The sequence below is a fragment of the Ambystoma mexicanum genome, chromosome 2p, assembly GCF_040938575.1.
Source record: "Ambystoma mexicanum isolate Mex_15411 chromosome 2p, UKY_AmexF1_1, whole genome shotgun sequence".
NCBI classification, from domain to species: Eukaryota; Metazoa; Chordata; class Amphibia; order Caudata; family Ambystomatidae; genus Ambystoma; species Ambystoma mexicanum.
The window spans coordinates 877,214,049-877,234,661 of NC_090923.1; the positions used below are offsets into that span (position 1 = coordinate 877,214,049).

General features: G+C 42.7%; 1 protein-coding gene across 1 annotated transcript in view; it reads right to left on the minus strand.

The window, feature by feature from the left end:
* Positions 1-20,613, minus strand: part of TMEM160 (transmembrane protein 160) — a 61,855-nt gene that overhangs the window by 30,193 nt on the left and 11,049 nt on the right. The window contains exon 2 of the mRNA XM_069644569.1: positions 9,509-9,601. Within this exon, the coding sequence (XP_069500670.1) occupies positions 9,509-9,601 (93 nt within the window). The remainder of the gene's footprint in view (positions 1-9,508; positions 9,602-20,613) is intronic.

Genomic DNA, 20,613 nt, shown 5'->3' on the forward strand with positions numbered 1-20,613 from the left:
CAGTAATACCCCCACCCATTAGGGTGTATTGCTTAAGCACATGAGAAGGGCATTAGCACCAGTGTCTTCCAACCGGGTGAAAATGACCATAACCATATGCTGGTGGGACTACCCTGCTGGGAACCATGCCACTGCCATTTAAAGCCCACTAACTTTGCTTGGCCCTTAACAGCCCCTACCAGGAAGGCCTGCCAGCAACATGTCACTCAAATTTTTCTTAGGTGGTTTATGTAAGGTCCTGTCATAAAAGACATAATCCATGAAGACTCGGGCACAGGTTCTAGGTACATTGATGAGTTGATGACAGTGATAGGGCTACACTTGCAGAGAAGCGCCGAGATAACCGTGGAAGCACATCAGGGAGATGGTAAGGAATCATTCACCAGAATATCAATTTCTCAGCAGCACTAAGGAGGACTAACAGTCTGATCCCTTCAATGCTTTGTGGGACCTGGGTGAATGCTCTGGAGACATTGATGCCTCAGCATCACATAACCATTGTCACATACAACTTTTAAGGGAGAACGGGACACAGCTCCCTCCATTATACCCTGGCAATATACCAGGCAGACAAGAAGCCAGCACTACTGCGACTGAGGTAGACACAAAATGGCAGGCCATCCACACAAAACATTTGCCGAGGAATTGTTCAGCAGGAGCAAATGTTCTGCAGTTTTTAGAATTCCCCAGTTTGGAGTAGTGCGGTCTCAATACAGATGTATTTTGTCCTTGATTGCAGGCTGGCTTTTATAGGTGCTACAGGGTTTAGAGATGCACATGTTTGCCACATCAGTGTGTTCAGGGCATGCTCATTTCCGGGAGATGGGCACTGAAAACATATTTCTGAAGGGAAGAAAAAGGTCTTGTCATGTCACATCATGATCAGAGGTACAGCCACAAGAAGTTGCTGGAGAGCACATCTTCAGCAAGTAGCTGGCCCATGGTTACTCAGCTTTCTTTGCAGTGGTAGTTTTTCTAGAGCAGCAAGGTGTCTTTTTGGTTGCAGTCCCTCTTGGGGTCTTCATGTACCTTGTTGCCAGGGTGAAAATGGAAGACCAACATCCAAGAAGGACACAGGTTTCTAGGTAGAATTAGGACCCCGAGTAAGATGACATTTTTTGGGAGTTCTGCAGTTACTTTTTAGGGACCCTTAAACATTTTACTTTTTCCTTTTATTTCTTTTGTTTAGGAGCAATTGTTTTCTGGCGAAATGGCCTTCAAAATAAATCACCCTGCTACTGCAACCCTTTTTGACCTAGTACATGGATCCATGGAGGCCTATAAGGCTCAAATGGAATGCGGGGGGTTGGAAGAGCACCTCAATGTGGCCCTAGGGTGATTGTATCACCCTATACTGGTTTTAGAGACTAGTGTGGTGATAGCTGAAAATTAGTTTTTGCTTCACCATGAGAGAAAAGCAGATCACATTAGTAGGCCAATGTACCTTATTTGTAGCTTTGCGGGTACCAATATTTGAAGTCCTGATCTCTTTTGAGTCTTTCCTTGTTCATGGAACCCACAAGGCAGGACAAAAATGGATGTTGCACACACACTGGCTTTTTGTGAGCCCAGCCATGCACTCGATAGCGGTTTGACCCGGTCTCGACCAGTTCCTCGGAAGGCCATTTCAAATCCTGCAGGGAGGAGTCTAAGGCAAGTGGTGGGTTAGGGCCAATGAGATAGCCTGCTACCAACCGCTATCCAGACATTTTGCACTATTTATTTTATTTATATACAGGGAGGTACAATGCCCTTTTGAATACAAAAGAACATACAATAAGTTAAGAAATCTGATGTTAAGAGAAGCAGTGAGCTTATTACACGGGAGGGGGTAAGGGAGGAAGGAGTCGTCAGCGACATTCTGACCAGGTTGCGGAGCGGAGTAAATGGAACAATCATCTGGGACAATACATGGGTAGACATGCATGGATTAAGGACACCCAACATTAGACATGCAGGTAGGAGGTACAGCCAGCTGTTGGGATGTGACCATGAGGGATGAAGTGCTATAGTGAAGGCAGAGAAAGTGAGGGACAGAGGTAGGTTAGAGGCAAGGGACACATGTTAGCTAGAAGGCAGGAGAGGTTGGTGAAGAGGGTAACAGAGCCAAGGAGGTAGGTTTTTAGTCTGCTTTTGAACAAATCAGTGTGGACCGTTTCTCGGATGTCAGAGGGACGAGAATTCCATCAAGTGGAGCAAGAAGAGAGCAGTAGTGGGTGAGGTGGCACAAGAGTAATCGGGGAGGCAGAACAGAGATTACGAGAAGGCTTGTAGAGTTGAATAGATACGGGGGTGGCTTACTGTGTATAGATTTCTGAACCGTGAGAAGAAATAGAAGTCTGGGTCAGTTTTGCATAGTCAGCCATCCAACCTGGTGATGGTATGAGGAAGTAAGCATGAAGTGAGGAAGTTCAATGAGAGCCCTGGTAGCTAAGTTATTGATCTTGCCGAGAGAACAGAAAGCATAGTTGAGGAGACCAAAGAAGATGATGCTGGCACAGTAGTCCAGTTTCAAGATAACTCATCTGCACTGCAACTTCCACCAGCCCTAGCCAACAGTCAATAATAGGGATTATGGGGGGCTCAAACACTTTGAAAGCCAAAAGTTGCAGTTCCCCGCCTTTCCGGTATTGGTGGGCTGGTTTACACCAGCCACTAGGAGTGGGATATCATTTAGGGGAGACCCTGATCCTCCATTAAATTCTAACTTGACTTTCTTGCAAAGCAGGTAGCTTACTTACCCTGCTGGAGGATTCCTGCAGTTTTTTAGCCATGCTGCATTTCTAAGTCAAGATTTGGTTATAATGGCTAGACCATGTATCCTGACATCTTTCCTGGGCCTCTCCTCATAGTGCTGCTGGACCCTACATTGAATGGGCCAGGCCTTCCTTGCTTGCTTGCTTGAGCCATCTCCAGGTACCAGCACTTTCCAGTTGTGGTCATACCACCTTGGTATTGCAAGCCAATGTGAGTTAAAAGGGTATTGAGGAACCACTCCCTCCATTCCCCTCCAATATCTTGCCTCATGCGCTCTTCTGGCCAGTCCTTGATTGCCCCCACTGTGGTCTCTGTTGTAGGAACGTTTCTTGCTGGGTGACTGCTCTGAATTGCCCTTAAGTGCCCTTAAGTGCCAAAATGCTGCTATGCCAGGTTCTCCTCGTTATTGCTACCATTTCTTGTTTAGGGTCCCACTCCTAAGAAGGAAGATTGCCGTTCTTTTTTCCCCCCACTGTCTAGGTTGTTGTTGGTCCAGGGTAAAGTCCTTGGCTGTTTGGATGCTGTACTACACCAGAAAAAAAGGTTCCAGAGTTACATTGTACCTGAGAGGTCTAGGGTTCAAGTAATGTTTTGGCATCTGGGCTACTATAAGGATTATTCATACTAAATGTCTTAATGTATGAAACCCTAAGAGTCCCTCCTACGACCTTGTCTATTATAATGTGTCCATTTCCAGATAGTGGATCTACATTATAGTAAACGAGTGGGAAGGGCATACGCTAGGTTTTTTTATTGGATGTGGTCAACTTAAGTTACTAATACAGATCTATACAAGTGTAACTTTTAAGTTCAGTATACCAGCGTGGTGTGTTCTTTTTGGACCACAGGGTGAGCCAACTACCTCTGCGCCAGCCTACTTCTCCTCACCCCCTAAAGTTAAGCCTGACTGCTCTGCCACAGAACCAACCGTAAGAGGTTCGGTGCACTGCCCCCACCTTAAGGTTAGTTGTTCTACAGCGCTCAGAGTTTAAGTCAAGGCCTGGATAATTCTTTAAAATCCCACTAGACCTGCAGGGCGAGTTCCTTTGTTTACATACTCTACCTAAGAGAAATTCGCCCTCCCACCCCCCCCTCATTATAAGTGGTGAAAAAAAAATGTACTGGTGCATTTCACTAAAACACCTTGATATTCGCAATGCTACCACCAAAAGGCAAGCCATGCACAGTGAAACTGATTTGCCATTGACTGCAAAAAAATGTTGCTTGCAGTAAATGTCAAATAAGTCAAACATTCCCATAACCGCAATCGAGGTAGAATACCTTGCAAATGCTACTCGTCCATCGTAAAATCTCACCTAAGTGAGTGGGCTGGTATTTTTTGTGAGCCCTGCGCTCTTCTGCTATTTTGGCAATGTCTTGGAAAAAGGATTTTGAAAAAAAAAAGGGCATTGGCAATGTTGACATGGGGTAGAGGCAGATGCTAAACTGGAGGCATTGATGGCTGCAGGCAGTAGATAGTGTGGTCACAGACAAAGGTCAGTAGGTTGTAGTTAGGGGATCGTGAGGAGGTTAAGGATGTGCAGAGTAGTCCGTTTTAGAATGTATAGGCTTGATGGAGCCGTGTGGCTTACAATGATACAGTTATTAGTCATCAAGTGCTCAAATCCATTCTAAATAGTCTGGTGGTTTTGTGAACATCGATTTTCTGATCGCGGGGGGGGGGGGGGGGGGTCGGGGGTTTAAGTGCTTTGAAAGGTGTGCATGGGATGCATTACTTTCTGGGCAGTGGAAGGCACAGTGGCCAATACAAAGGGAGTTGTATTGGTTTCTACGTTTTCACAGGAAGCCAGAATTAGCAGAGCCACAGTGATTTGTTCCCCTTTTCCCAGCACAAGTAGGCCTTTTGAGGGTAGGGAGTTGAGCAAATATTCTACGAGGTCATGAGGAGGTTACTGGAGAATTTTCGAATTTGTATTAATCAAAAAAGTCATAATGTAAGAGGAAAGCCAGAGCTGGAGACCAAGTACAGAGTATGTTGTTGCAGCAGGCAGAATAATTAGCAGCTTCAGATATATTGTCCAAGTGAAGTCATTTATTAACATGTCAATATAGCGATAAATAACACTTTCAGGGATGGGTAAGGCCCCAAGGAGGAGCTGTAAATAGACTATGTTCAGCAAATAGGCAAATATTCGGATCTGTGGTTTACGTAATGATGACATCAAGGTCTGCGTTATGGACTGGATCGTCATCTAAAGAAAAACGGTTGATTGGAGTATGAAGAGGTTTTGACGCAACAGTTTTTGAAGGGAAGCAAGCTTTACCGATGGATGGCAAAATTAGTATCTGGGTGACTGACACAGGCGGTAGAGGAGTAGAACATGGTAACTAATTAGTGCAGGTGTACGAGGAGAATGGGTGGGAAACGTTAGAAGAATGGGCAATTAGAACATATGATCCAAAGAAAAGTTGTACTTGTGAAGTACAATATATGCGATTTACAAGGGATGGGGTGACAAGACCCTCAGAATGGAGAGCACTTAAGTACCAGAGGGAGAGAACCAGAGGGGAGGAGGCATCTTTGTCAGAAGAATTGGGAGGTGGCAATGGAGAGATTGAGAACGCAGGTTGTCCGTTGAAATCAAGTGTTTTGATCCATTAGAACTGGCAAAGATAAGGGAGCAGGCAAAAAAGATCAAGGCAGTGCCAGTAAGACCACAAGGTCAAGAGACAACCGCAGAAGGTAGGAGACCTCATTACAGGAAGGCTACCTTGGGCTACCAGCACAATTGGGTGGGGTTGGGGGCGGGGGGCAACGCAACAGGTTAGGGACAAGACTGTGGAAGGGGGGATCCGAAAAACATTGATGCTACAAGGAAAACCAGGGCAGAGCGACGGTACAGTGTACTTTATTTTGCCAATAAGCTGCCATGGTAGTCGACAGAGAAGGGAATTGTTGACAGTAGTCCAGATGTGTTTAGCCATAGGATTGTCAAGGAGGGCAGAGTTAATGATTACCACAGACTTGGTTGCATGGCAGGAGAGCGCCCCCCCGCCCACATGATTTGGGAGTAAAGTGAATTCGATTTTTGGCATAGAGACTATTCTGTAAAAGTGTACATCAGAAATCCAAAATCTGGGAAGCCATATAGTGTGCCTAAGAAGAGTCACGCCATTCTTGAAATGAATATGGAATTGTTAAAGGATGTCATTTTTTAAAGCAGAATAGTCACATCTATAGGCTTACATAGGAAGAGTGTATATTGGCTATATATTATTGCAAGCAAATAACGTTTTGACCTACAACACAATCAATTGCCTCAGTGACAAATGCTAGCACAGGTGATGCACAACCTATGTAAAAAGGTTTTGGGGCCCTCTCGGTCGCACGCACGCAAATGTTTACAATGTTTAATTTTATCCAGAAATGATCAGCCACATACTTATTTAAGGAAAGTGTTAAAAGAGCAAGGGAGCTTGAAGTTAAACATGGAGGACATTTTTTCGTGTTAATGAATTCAATGGAAAAATGATGTAGGAAAGTATTGGTCATGCATATATTAACAAAGGGGTATAAAGACTATTTAGTAATTCCAAAGATTCACAAATCACTGTAGCTCATGTTGAGTATTTTAGGATTTTCCGTTTGTAGACGTGTGAAGCCCTTGTGCAATTAAGGCAATAGGAACCTCAATGTGGAGGAGAATTCACAAGCACTGAAAAGTTGAAGCAATCCTTGTATACTAAACCAAACATTGTGACAAATTCCCTTGTTATGGCCTCTTACTGACAGTCCTGGTTAATTAGAGAAAACCATGGCAGCATTGTTCACATACAGCATATAACGTCCAGATGTTGGAAAAGAGTTGATACACCACTTGTGAAAGGACAATTTGGTAAATTGATTGGGCGCTAGGAATAATTACAGATCTGTTTAGATCTTTATGCATATGTACCTACTGCATTTGCATTGGTTGTGCCAAGGCTCAAAAACATGCCATTGGCTAGTGATCGACTCTTGGCGAGTAAAACATGGTGTACTTTGTGTAGGAGCAAGTAACGATGGCTGGGTAGTAGCCTGCAACTAGATATGTACACTCCTCGGTTATGCTCATTTTTCAAGGAAGCAAAAGCTTAAAATTTTTTTAAAAAAAAGGTAGGCGGAAGAGAGGCTTGCCATATTTTTAAAGAAGCAACTCAAGTTGTAAATGCAAAAGATGTTATGAAATGTAACCAAAAAAACGGAGCATTTGATCAGAGTAAGAAAGTGATGCATGTAGGGATGAGTTTACTACGAGAATGGGGAAATGGCCAGCAACTAATTATTGGGCTTGGAGGTGCAGGACCTCATACACACACACAAGGAGCAATTATGGGAGTGGAAGTGACAGAAAAACCACATGAATATCACATTGTTTTACAATCTAATATGAGCAAGTACAGTAAAATAAATTGGTAGACAGTAAAATGTAGCAAGTATATATTAAAACAACGAAAACAAAGTGAAAAAGCAAAGTTTACAGCTTAACAGAAACAAGAACATGAATAAGAACAAGGATTAGAATTCACGTTGTGAAAATCGAAGCATATTCCAACTCTAAAAACTTGTGTAAAAATGTCTCATAATTGATACTTGCATATTGTCAAATTAATACTAGAAACGGAGAAGTGTTCTGCAAAAGAAAAGGTTTGCTTAAATGCTTTCAACATGTACAATTACCAGGTCATAATCTGTAGACTGATTTTCACAACCTTGATCCATCTATGGCATGCAATTCCATAAGAACATTGGGGTTGTAACCTAGGGGTGCCAGGAGCAAACACTCAGTTGTAGCAGTGTCTTAGGGGTGAGCCTCTAGTCATTTAGCATACATAGCAACTGGACCATGTCACCAATAACATGTTTAAGAAGAAAATACCTGAAAGCAGATATCGAAAAGCTACAGCCCTGACCCATATGATCTCCAGGTGCATCAGAGAAGTCTCTGGCTAGAATTTACATGGCATCCTGATGCTAGAAGCCCTGAGCACGGATAACATCTCATGGTTAAAGATAGTAGAAGGCAGGTTCTGGCGAAGAATTCTAGAACGAGGCCCAAGTATACCTATTGAGACATAAGGTTGGAGCTTGGCAGTAGCTCATTGGTTGCTGTGGCCTCGAAAAGGAGATGCCATTTTATTTAAAATCAAATCTATCTCGGCCTTGCTCTTTATTACAATTATTGGGAACGGAAATTTGCGCCAATGCTAAAAGTAAATTTAGCATTATGGTGAATTAGATCTTCAAGGCAATAGAATGGGAACACAATTGGGAAGAAGAATAGCACATACAAAGTTTGTTAATAAGCTAGATAGATGGGACTGGATCGACAACTACAATCACTTGGCGAGTTTGAAAAGTTAATGCTTAGTTGTGAAGAACCTAAATCAACAATATAGAAAACGGAGGCATCTCAGAATATGTCATCTCTTGCGTTACACAGATTTATCCTGTTACGTTTGAACAAACTAACAGTGTTTGCATCTACTGGCTCAGAATTCACCATTAGCCTGGAGGACAAGCTATGCCGTTTGTGTGGCATAGAAGGAAAGATGGAACCCGTTTGCCACCTCATGGAATTCGCAACACAGGGCCCCCTTTACATGAGACTGCTGGGGCCTTTTGTCACGTATTTAGACAATATTAAAAAGGGATTCATTCTGTTGCTATTGCCTAAATACAGAATTCATTGCATATAGCGCTATATCATGTGTGGAGTGGGATAATGGCCATGGGAAAATTGAATTGGAATTAGTGGAAGTAGACTTTTACATTGGAACGGTAAATATGTAGGGAAATCTTTCTTGATAAGTTATTTTATGTATGAATTGTATGTTCTGATTATATACATATGTAAAAGTTGCTATTAACTATAAACATTAAATGGAAAAAAATAAAAAATTATATCAGGAGCAACCCCCATCTCCGACAGAAAATATAGTAAAAAAGCTGTCGCAAAACACTTCAAATTCAGTTTCCTCTTTCCCAAAACAAATTCCAAAGAATTAGTCGCCATGCAAATGGGTTTTTGATTTGAATAGCTAGGCATTTTCCTAATTGTTCTTACTGCCCATAACATTGCAACAGCTGGCAAATGATGTTAGTACATGGAATGCCAATGCAATGTCTAACAAATACCCTTAATATGCCAAAACGTTTGTGCTTGCCAGTGCTCGTTTTTCAAAGGAATTTAGTGTGAGGGCATACATTGCCTAGGAGTCAAGTGGTTGAAGGAACACTAGGTTAAGACGTTTTTATTACACCAGAAAACTAGTTTACAGCTGCAATAAAGCCATTACACATCAGAATAGTGCTTAGAAATAATGAGATCCACTTAAAAGCACAGAGCATGCAAAGACATCTCAGGTGGTGGTTTTAGGCAGCTAGTCATGGGTAATGTCCATAAAGACTAGTATAGCTTGGGTGATCAATCAATGAATAAAAGGCCAACACTTGCGCAGGTTGTGTACAAACTCGCATTCCTGCTCTCTTCAATCATCACTTCCAGGGCCAATAGTTATGGCTTACAGACAGCGCTGGTAGCTCCCCGCAAAAATAGAAATGAACTAATTGGAATGTAAAACCAGTCTGTTACAGCCCCTGAAAACAACTTACAGTAACCAAAGATTTGCACAGAATTCAAGGTTTCTACTTATCTTATGTCACTCTTATTTCTATTATCAAATGGTATTAGTTTTCTGCCTTACAGTTCTGAAAAGCATTTGAAAGATAATCCAGATGAATACTTGCCATAAGCTGCCTCTTGACCCATGTCACTCTGGACGTAAGAAATCACTCCAATTCCTGTGGCCAGCAGTCCATTACGAAACCACGAAAGGAAGCCTTTGAAAGAAAAGTAGAAAACGTATCTCACATTTAAACGTGAACAAGAGTGCTTTCCAATTCGTGTAAACCAGTCAAAATAACCAAATTCAAATGGGCAAATTTGACTTGGAACACTTTTTTCCCTGTTCTTCAAATAAATACAAAGGAGTAGATGGCGTAGCAGTTCGAGAACTGGACAAATTCGGTGAAAATGGTAGTGCAGGCACCTTACATTCAGTGTAGCTAGTTTGAAGTGACCGATGAGATCGAATGTCAAGGATTTTGGGATCGGCTCCGGCTCATAGAACCGTCTTTCATTCCAATGTTCCCTCCCTGTTGCGCTGTGGCAGCTTTGAAAGAATTTTCTGGCTGTATAAGCGTCTTACAAATGCAGGTGACAGAAGTGTTTTCCAACAAGAGCATTTTTTCGCTGTGTGATAACATACATTTTTAAAAGTCAATCTACCTTCCTATGGAAGATCTTAAAATGAACATTTCTTAAAAACATGTAGGCCATGCAGTGTTTTATTGCATAAATATTGTAAAATCGGGTTAACAATGCATAGGTTTAGGAATGACATTGAAGGAGTTTAACGCATTGGTCCATTCAAAACCGACTATAGTTAGCTTAATAAAAGTACCACCCAATTACTGCTGGCTTGCAATTATTTAAAAAAGCAGCAACGTTTTCTGGCTAACACTGGCACAACACAGGTAATTGGCACATGGAGGCGATAAGTGTTGCTGCTCTCTCCATTAACCTTTATAAACTAGCTGTGAACAAAAAGGTGGGGAGAGCCCTAGGGGCAAGAGAAAAATGTAGGGTGTTCTACGTTTTCTTGGAACAGGGGAGTTTAAAAATCACCATCTGTGCTACACAAGTGTCTAATTAGCAAACCTACAGAGTTACACTGCACATTGCGATGCAATACTGCTTTTCGGATGCTTTGTGTCAGGAAAGATTCTCTTTACTGCACCTTTCCTTCCCTCTTTATGGAACCCCCAAACTTTTTGCTTTCATTTTTTAATCCGACCTGTACTTTTTGCAGTACAGTGAAGCCTTAAGCTTCACTGTACTGGCCTTTGCTCACATGTTATGGGGAAACTGATATGTCCTTAAGGCTATCAGTACTGGGGAACAGTGTTTCCCTTAGTCTTGTGACTATGTTGCTATTTGTGGCTAATTTTGTATCACATGTGGTAACTTTTTATCATTGCACACAGCAGCTTACACTGCAGTGCAATGGGGTTCATTTTTGTTTTGCCCTACACTAACACTCAAGGAGTTTTTGGTTATTCTGAGGTGCTAAAAGATGGGCTGGTGGCAGTAGTGACTTTTCCCCACTTTTTGGGGAATTTCGTTTTAGCTTAACCACGTTTGGCTACTTACTGTGGCTACTAGTCAAACATGGCTGCACCACAAGGTTTTTCACCCATTGTTTTTGCATCTTGTTTGGCCTCAGAGGCCAGAATGAAGAATGATCCTTATAAGGACTTCCAGTGCCCAGGAAAGCAGGAGCTTTTGCCATGCTACTGGAGGGCTTTGTGTGTTTGCAGGCAGGATGTGGGCTGGGTCAGTCTGACCCTAATACACATCCTGGTTTCTGTGTGTCCGAGTGGTAGGCATGAGTGTTCCCGCCAGTGGTCCTCATTGGACCACTGTGGGGTGTGTGTGTGGGCTACTTCTGCCATTGGCTAGTGTGAGTTTCGACTCCTACCTGGCTTTTAGGATAAGAAGAAGGCCCCTGCATGCAATTCTCAGAGATCCTGGAAGAACCTGAAGGAGCCAAGGATCCGTCCAGCCGAGAAGACCCGCAAAGAAACCTGTAACCTGTCTGAAGGAGGCCTGGCAACCAACTTCTGCTGCAGTCCTGGTGGAGCCCTGTCTGTCTCTTGATCTCCAGTAGGCCTGCGAAGGTGCTACAACCCCAGGAGTGGAGGGACCATCCATTCCCGAAGCCTACTCGGTGCCCACCGCAAGAACCACCTTCGAAGTGCCCGCGAATCCTCCTGTGGCTGACCAGCTTAGCTATTGGGCTACCGGGTTATCTTTGTTGCCGTTCCGAGTTTCCGTCTGAAACTTGGCACACCCTCAGCTGCCACTGCAACGACACCCTCTGCTAAATTTCAGCGTCCTAGCACCAAGGGGACCTGAGAAAGACCGGAAAGTCCGACCGCGGCTACCAAGTCCTGCTGAATCGCTGTGCGTGGCGTGCACGGTCCGAAACCTGCTTTTCTGACCCGCTTCCACTCGAACCTGCAACCCGTGAAAATAGAGGACCGCGGAATTTGGCGGCAAAAGCAAGCCAGGACACCCTTCCTTTGTTCTGGAAAGTCTTGGGAAGATTCTGAGTGAGGGGGGGGGGTGTGGTAAGATACTGAGCATTTCACATACCCCTACACTCCCATTGTAAGTCAATGGACTTATAATATTCCATATCTAAAACTTGCCTTGGCAAGACTTCGAACTGTTGGGGGGGAATTTTGGACACGGTCTCTCTTGAACCCTGGCTCTAAGAATCCATCACTGGAACCCAGAGACCCTACCTACATTTTCTCCTGCCTCCTGAGTGCTGCATCTTTGTATCCTGAAAAGTAGGGCACAATGCCCCAGGCAACTTAGGGTTGGACAATATTAGTTGGGGGTAAACTCTCTGTGGACCTTTTTGTGTGCAATACTCACCTGTTCATTCCCTTGCAGGAGTATCTCGAGTTGTATTATGCACTTGAACCTGTGATTGTATATATGTATTTTAGTTTCATGGTATTGGTTGATAAGTCTACTTGCTTGTGTTCATTTTTCTTATAGTGTATTTGGCCATAATTAAATAACTATTTTTATACATTCTGTCTAAGGGTAATTTGTAACTCCCATTGTGTGACCTCATTATGGACCCTTTACCTCTCACCCCTCTGAAGATCTTAGCCTAGACCGCCTGTCACTGCTACCTTAAACTGGTTTGGCTACAGCTTCCCAGAGTTGTACCTGTCACAATATAGGTTGGCCTTCTATACATCTGTCCGCCAGAGTATAGGAAATCAGTCTTAACACTTTGCATTAGAGACCTGTCTTTAGAGTAAGATGGGAAGGGCAAAATGCGAGGAGGCCGCATGGAAGGTAAATCAGCGGTTACACTACAACTGGATCCCAAGATAGAGCATGATTTTTAAAGATCAGATGTATCCTGGGATGATGGGCTTGGGACCCTTCCAACAGTCCTGCCAAGATATATATTTCTAGACCCAACAGGTCTGTCACAAACGGATTATGAGCATTCAAAGGATACGCTGGTGCTAGGGCACAGCAGGTGCTCTGCCCGCAGGTGATCTGCCCACAGAATAAAAATTGCGCAACTGTCACATAACAGCATACGAGTATGCTGCTCAATATAGATTACAGGTTAAGCAAATTGGCTGTGTAAGGGGCACAAGCATCAGGTCAGGGACTGCAGATGGAGATCCTTTTGGTCAAAGGAATGCAACATTTCTGAGAACTTTAATACTGATGTGGAGGAAGTGAAGTCCTCAAGAGTATGCTCTCGAAGTTTCTCAGCAAGGTTGGTAGAGGACCATTGTACAGAGGTTTCTTTAAAAAAAATAAAAATTATCTTGAATTTGACCTTGCACAAAAATACTCAATTCATGCACAATTACAACACTTTAATCTTAAAAAGTAATATGCTAAGATACATGCCATACCCACTATCTGAGTAAGCGTAACTCATCTAGAATGTGCACAATTGCATACGTTATAAATAATTCAGATCCTGCAAACATGCAGTTCCACAAATCAAAATTTTACAAAATTCTTTTGGCCCAGATATTTTGTTCTGATGGTGCTAGGGTTGAACATTCCACCAATATATTCTGAAGTGTTTCTTGTTTTCTTACAGAATAACAGTGGGCAAATGTTATAGCCCTCGTCCTTTTGTTCTCTATGAGCATATGATACTTAGCCAGTCAGTAAAAGGTTCAGTCGAAATCTTAAAACTGGATTCTTGCGACAGGGCACGGATATTGATAAGAGATAATTTGGTAAATGTCCAAGGTTTATCGAAAAGGTTGAATGCAGTTTATATCCTCTTGTACGAGTGGTGGTGACAATCCAGTCATTCTCCTTCAGAACCTTTACATTCATTGGGTTGCCCACAAAATCAGAGCGATATTTATCTGCATCATCCAAGTCTATCAGCCAAAGATAACATCTTATTCAGAAACGGTGATGCATTTTCCTTCATAGATTCACGCTTAAGAAATTTTGCGTAGGCAACAAAGTTTTATTAACCAAAGACAGTATCCGCCAATTAAATACTGTAACGATAACAATCCCAATCAAAATGTAAAGGGGTCATGGGAAGAGAGAATGGCAGTCCCAAGGCCCTCTTCCATAATCTGCAATCAAATCTCTCCCACAGAATGTTATATGCAGCACAATCTCCATACCATACATTATCTTTGGTATGAGAGGTTTGATTCAGAATTTACAGTTTCCTTTGTAAACGCCTCATCTGAAAGGCCAGTTGGTAAATGTTAATGCAGAGTAATTAATTTGAGAACTTGTATAGATTGAAGCCCAAATATGTTACTCTCCTTGTTTCATTAATGGACCAAGTGAGCCTTCTTGATGTTGCCAAACATAATGTTACTTTTTCTGGTTCATAGTCAAGTAAATAGCCTTTGCATATTCTTAAGGCTCCTAACAACCTCTGTAGCCCCTATGGGTGAGCCGTCCACAAGTCCCACATCATCCACATATACGACAGCCAGCTAATGCGATACCCTTCCACCTCGGGACTGATCCGGGCAGCCTTTCTTCAAGGTATCGTTTCGGTATGCCTAGTACAAATTATATAGGCATGGGGCAAGTACACAGCCCTGGTAAAGTCCTTTCGATGTGGGGAAGTTGCCTGTGAAGGATCCCCCAGTATCAGGTCTCACGTTCCCCTCCCCCTCATGTGTGTGCTCTAAAATAGCCAGTAAGGATGCAGGGATGCCCCATTTTTTTAACTTTCCCCAGAGCAGATTGCAGTTCACAAGATCAAATGCCCTGGAGAAATCCATTAATGCTACATACATAAGATTTGGCAATCCCTTCACCACATTCCCTGTGCCATCTTTAATGACAGGCAGAATAAGCCCATTGCGAGTCGTTGATTGCTCCCTTCTGGAACCACATCGGTTCCAGGGTAAGATTATTTTCCTTAATCCATAGCTCCAACTTTTCAAGAATGAATGCTGGAAAGAATGTACTATCGCAATCCAAAAGGGCAATCAGTTGATAGTTATTAGGATCAAACAGATTGCCCTTCTTGAAAATTGGAGCCATTATGGATTCCTATGAGGAAATGGATGTAGAGCATGATGTGAGAATATACTTTACATCAGGACCAGAGTGCCACATTTGCCCAAGTATGGTATTCCAAAGTCCATTAGGACCTGCTGCATTAGAATGCTACGATTTGATAATTAACTGTCCAATATCTTCCTGATCAAAGTCTACACTCAAAGGACAGTAGTTATGGTCTTAGTGCCCCATCACATTTCCTCTCAATGTAGCCACCATTCACATTCTCCTACTGAGTTACTTTGTAGTTCAATTTGTCAATTTGATTGGTTGTATCTTGTTGGGTGTCCTGACCCACGTTTGAGCTATCATGCTGCAACATTTGGTGCTGTGGGCTTAGAAAATCCAAGATGGTCAAAAAGCCCACATGTGCGTCAGAATCCAGGAGAACCACGCAGTTTGTGCGCACACCAAGATGGTCACCCAAGGTGCCACCCATTTTTGCCTATGTTGTGAGCACAGAAGGGCACAGAGCCTAAAACCATTGTAAAAGGGGCAATGCTGATTGCCAAAAGCAACCCATAACTGTTGGGAATTCGTTTTCTTCAGGTCAAACATGGCTAATTTATGGGCACAAAATTATTTTACTGCAGAACTACACCAATGCCATTTGTTGAACCTGGACAATATACTTCCATGTAATATCTCTTGTTTGAAATGCTTGAATTCAAGACTGAAAAAAAAATGCATGCAGTACCCGCTTTTGACCAAGGGCGGCGCTAGCGGTCTTAACTCTGACAGGGAAACTGCATGTCAGGAGTTGCAGGAGAGGCCTTTACATCAAAGGCTGGGAGTTAATTAAAATCTTAACCACATGCTGTTCCCAGAAGACAATCTGATTTAATTAACAGGCCAAAGGCTGGGAAACCGCTCACCTCCAGAGATTCACACCAGGAGTCAGAATCTCACATGACCTCTTGATTGATAGAAGGCAGACTGGCTGGCAGCCTCCTGGAGACCACACAATAGGCTCTTGCACTTAAATAGAATATGCTGATGTTGACTGTTGACTGTACACAAAGAGCTCCCAGCAGAAGACACATGTGATCACTGACCCACCCAAGTCTTGGAGGCGGACTCCAACACTCTGAGAACTGAATTGAAAGCAAAATATATATTTTACAGAAACACTGATAACTCTTTGTAATCAAATGACAGGAATGTATAACTTTGAGAGCCTTAATTTAAAAAAATGTACCTTCGATTCAAGCCCAAAATTTGTGTGATGTTCTGCGGCAAAACCCCGCTATTTATGGATACTACAGACTCTGTGTTTAAGCTAGAGACATGGGAATTGACTGGAGTATGTATGGACAGGCCGTGCATATGTGTATAATTTTTAATGAAAAACCAATATTGCAAAACCAGTTAAAAAATGCAAAATGTTGCCGTTTCTGAATGCAAGCTCTTAAAAACATCAGAGTTTGAACAGAGTATACCTCATGTGATACGTGATGGGTGCATGTAATTTCAAACCACTGTGCATCTATGAAATATGTCTTTAGGTCAAAAATAGATTTGTGGGCAAACTGACCAGGGGAGGATCCTCTGACCCATAAAACCTACAGCATCACTCTGACTCACATTTCCTTCCCCCCAATCATGGGAGAGGGGAGAATTGGGCCAATGACAAGTAGAAAAGGGCAGGCTTAGCTAGGCCCAGGCACACACCCACTTTCAAAACACATAAAAAGAGACTGCTGGGACAGGTAGAGACATTCAATTCCATTTGCTGCGGAGCATGCTGACTGACGACTTCACATCCAGAGATCCTACACTTAGACTTCTAAGCTAAACAGAGACTACAGAACTTTGAACCAAGAAGGTCCACTGCAAGCAAAAGTATTTGTTAGCAGGCCCAAAAATCATTTGCAGACTATTCACAGCCGGACCCAGCTGTTGATTCTGGCCTAAAACCCTGTGCCAGAAAAATCCAGAAGCAGTGCTGCACACCCAGAGAAAGCAAAGCAGTATCCAGAACCAGAGGCCAGAGATCCAGAGTGACCCAGACCGCTGTTAGCAGAACCAGAGAGCTGATCCAGATCACTGTGAAGTGCCGAGACCAGAATCGGAGTCCAGTCCAAAACCTGACCAGATCCTTGGCGAGGCCTATTTCAAAAATATATTGTGAGTACCTAGCAGAACTGTCCAGAACCAATCTCTTAGTTAAAATAATCTAATCCAAACTATTTTAATCTAACCAGAACTGCCTCCTAACTGTCACCTGTCATTTTATAGCTGCATCTAGTATACTCCTTATACTTTTGCCGTAATCGTGATTCATGCATTCGCGAATTTTGCCGCGATTCGCGATTTGGTTAAAAATCCAGCCACGTGTGAAAACAGCAGCTTCCTTGCTTTCCTTTGCCAAAAATTCGTTTAACCTGCTAGTTACTCCTAGATCCTTGCTAAAGTGAGCCTGAACTCATCCTAAGTATATTTCACTCACCCTGAATTAAAACCATTTTCAGCATATTCCTCACTTCATTGCCAGCACATATAAAAGCATTTTGGGCCTGTGTTTCAAACTTCTGTAGTCTAAGCTTGCTGGGGTGAACAGAATTACATTTGATTGCATTTCTAAGAACTGTGTGCTCTCCTCTTCATTTCCTTACATTGCATAAGGGGGGGGGGGGTGGATTGCCATAGAAAAGTGATTACATTGTTTTGTTGAAATCAATGTGAGTATTTTCTGTATTGCATTTTCATTCAACATTGCATCCATCTGAAACTAGATAAAGCATTCTCTACCACCTTATTCTTCTGTTCCTATTCCCAAGCGTGCTACCTCATCTTTTATACTACTCCTGGGTAATCAAATCAGTTTATTAGTAGAACATTACCCATTGTTAACTGCTCATGTTCTGTGTGATATTAATTTATTATAAAGTGTGATATATATATATATATATATATATATATATTTGTTTAATTTTTTTTTTATAATAAACCTTTTAAACTTGCAAAACAGAACTACTTCTTGGCTCAGTGGGGTCAGGGGGATTCCAAGAGAGGGGTGTGATATAGGGGTAGTCATGCAGAACTCATGAACTGGACATAAAGATATATCAATAAGGGTTTCTATTCAGTATCCCAGACTAGGCATTGACTTAGCTGTAGTGTTGAATTGAATCCTCTTACAATCTGTATTAATTATGTACCAAAAATTACGGGTGTTACTCTGTAAATGTGGACAACATCTTTTAACCATCATGCTGGATCATTAGAAATTTCTGGTTTACGCATCCAGTATGTGATTCATTAGATCCTTCTTCCTTTTAGAATATATGTTTCAAGATCTACCCTGTGTTTTTTCTCTCTCGATCCCATACCAATAGGTTGAATACATGGGGATGAGTAGTCTGCCGTTTTACAGTATTTTTCAGCTTTTCACTTTCCCAAATGAACTCATTGAAAGCATCACTGGAGAACTTTTCAGGTTCACCCCATTACGGCAAAATGCAAGTCCATTACCCCCACACTACCAACCACAAATCTCTGAAGTTGCTCCCTGGGTTGGGGGTTGACATTAGATCAAATGTGGCTACCAATATATTATGGCCACTCAAATGCGTGGTGTGAAATGCCAATTCGCATGATTACATGCAATGGCGTAAGTAGGGGCGAGATAAACAGTGCCCGAAAAGTGTGGAATCCGCTTCCACCTGTTCCATGAAATTAGCACGCCATTTCTGCCGCTGCAATTTCGTATGGAGCATGGGGTTTCGTTCCCATGTTAGTTTCATGTAGTGCGATGAGAAACTTTGAGCGTTCGGTTCACGAGAAACTTTGCGTAGCTCGTTTCGGTATGCAGGGTAGTGGATTGCGGCAAAACGGATCAAAACTGGCAGAATGGAAATTCACATCCTCCAGCCTTAGCTGTAAGTCACCATTACAAAACAGGACCATCTGGTAAATTATTTCCATCCTCGATTGTTCACGCCCTACGTTCTCGTTATGCCCCAAGACCGCTAGTAATGTCCAATATTGCATCCAGTCTATGCCTAATGCTCTCTCTTGGGCCTGTACTTAGGCACATATTGTGGAACACCTCCAAATTTCCTGTGACACAGAATTCTGAGAGTCCCTTCAGATCTCTTGATAGAGTTTTTATCAAACACAATCGTCTCAAGAGCTGTGTGTGGAGGTGAAGATGGAATCAACCACTTCTTGCGTTCCTGCTCCTCTGACAAAAGTCCATGTGCACATTGGTGAAAATGTAGGTTTTCTGTCTAAGAGTGAACGTTGGAACAGTGATGCATTAGTGAGTGCCATTTTTCATCACAGACCCCACCACAAGTTTTGACGCTCCACCAAAGATGGTTGCTGAAAGACTGGGACCACTAAAATATTTTCAGAGCCTTTTTTTCCAGCAGCTGAGATTTATTTTATTGATTGATTTGGTAACGTGCGATACATCAAATTGATGGTCAATATTTGGAAACTGCTCTCTCATGGTCTTGGGTATTGAAACATGTCTTGTCAGTGGCTATGAGGTCTATTTGCATTCCCCTCAATTTGAGATCTTCCAGGGATTTGATAAAATCATGTTTCTCTATGGTCACTGAGGTTTCACTTTATGACCAGTATTGCTGGCTAACATTGTAATGGGTTGTTGTTTTTGGCATATTGTAACGACACACAAAACAACCTGTGTACTTGTCTTTGTCCAGGGCACATGGGCAGTCCAGCTGCATCGAGTCCACGTCTGGGTTGCCACAGGTTTCACCAACGCCAAATTCTACGCTAATATTCCGTAAAAATGCAGTCTACGTGTTCTTCGAATTCTTCCGTCAGCTTCCGCATTGGCATGCCATTGCGAGCTAAACATAATCCATAGCACAAACATCTCAAGCACATCGTAGACTCCAAAATTCCTCAATGTTTTCTCTGTGTTTCCATTGTTTCACATTTGTGTTCATCATTAGTTTTCAAACAGTGCAGAATTAATGGGTAAATTGATAAATTAGAATAAAGAACGGCTACTGAGACAGTTTTCTGTAGGTTTTCTACACAGCCACATCCTCCCATTCTGTGAATGTCATTTTTTTCCAGATACCAATTGATGGCTTCTTCAGCAGGCAGTTGCAGATACACCTAAATGGCTGGATTAGTATCACGCCGTTGTGGGACGATCGCCCCGGGCCGATTTGCCCTTTCGCGGTTTACGGGGGTCTAGCAACAAGCTGATGCCAAAGCCTTGCGAATCACGGTGCGTCTAATGCGCTTCTCATACCCAAAGGAACACTGACTCACGATAAACATTTGTCGATCGAGAACAAAGAAAGAAATTACAAATTTGGTTGAACATGGAAATCGGCGGATGTTCGAGCGTTTATTGTGAAATAAAAGCACAAATTGCAGCGTATTGCAGTTTCCTTTAAAAATAGTGTTTTGTATTCAGAATTGGGACACGATGTGCTGTAAGAGGATGTGTGTTGATATTCTGGGTACTGCGTAAACTGGCGACAAGACGTAGGTGACGACTGGGCGTGTTTGGCTACGCTGCACAGTAACGTCATGGAGATAGGTAGAGAATACCCCTAGGAATGGTGATGTCAGCTTCAGGGGCAGCGGATATGATTTAGGGCCGCGAGGGCCGTTCACATTAGGGCGATGCGGCAACGGATAAGATTAGCACAAGATGGCCACACCTGTCTGCCTGATTTTGCATGTGTAAGAGTGA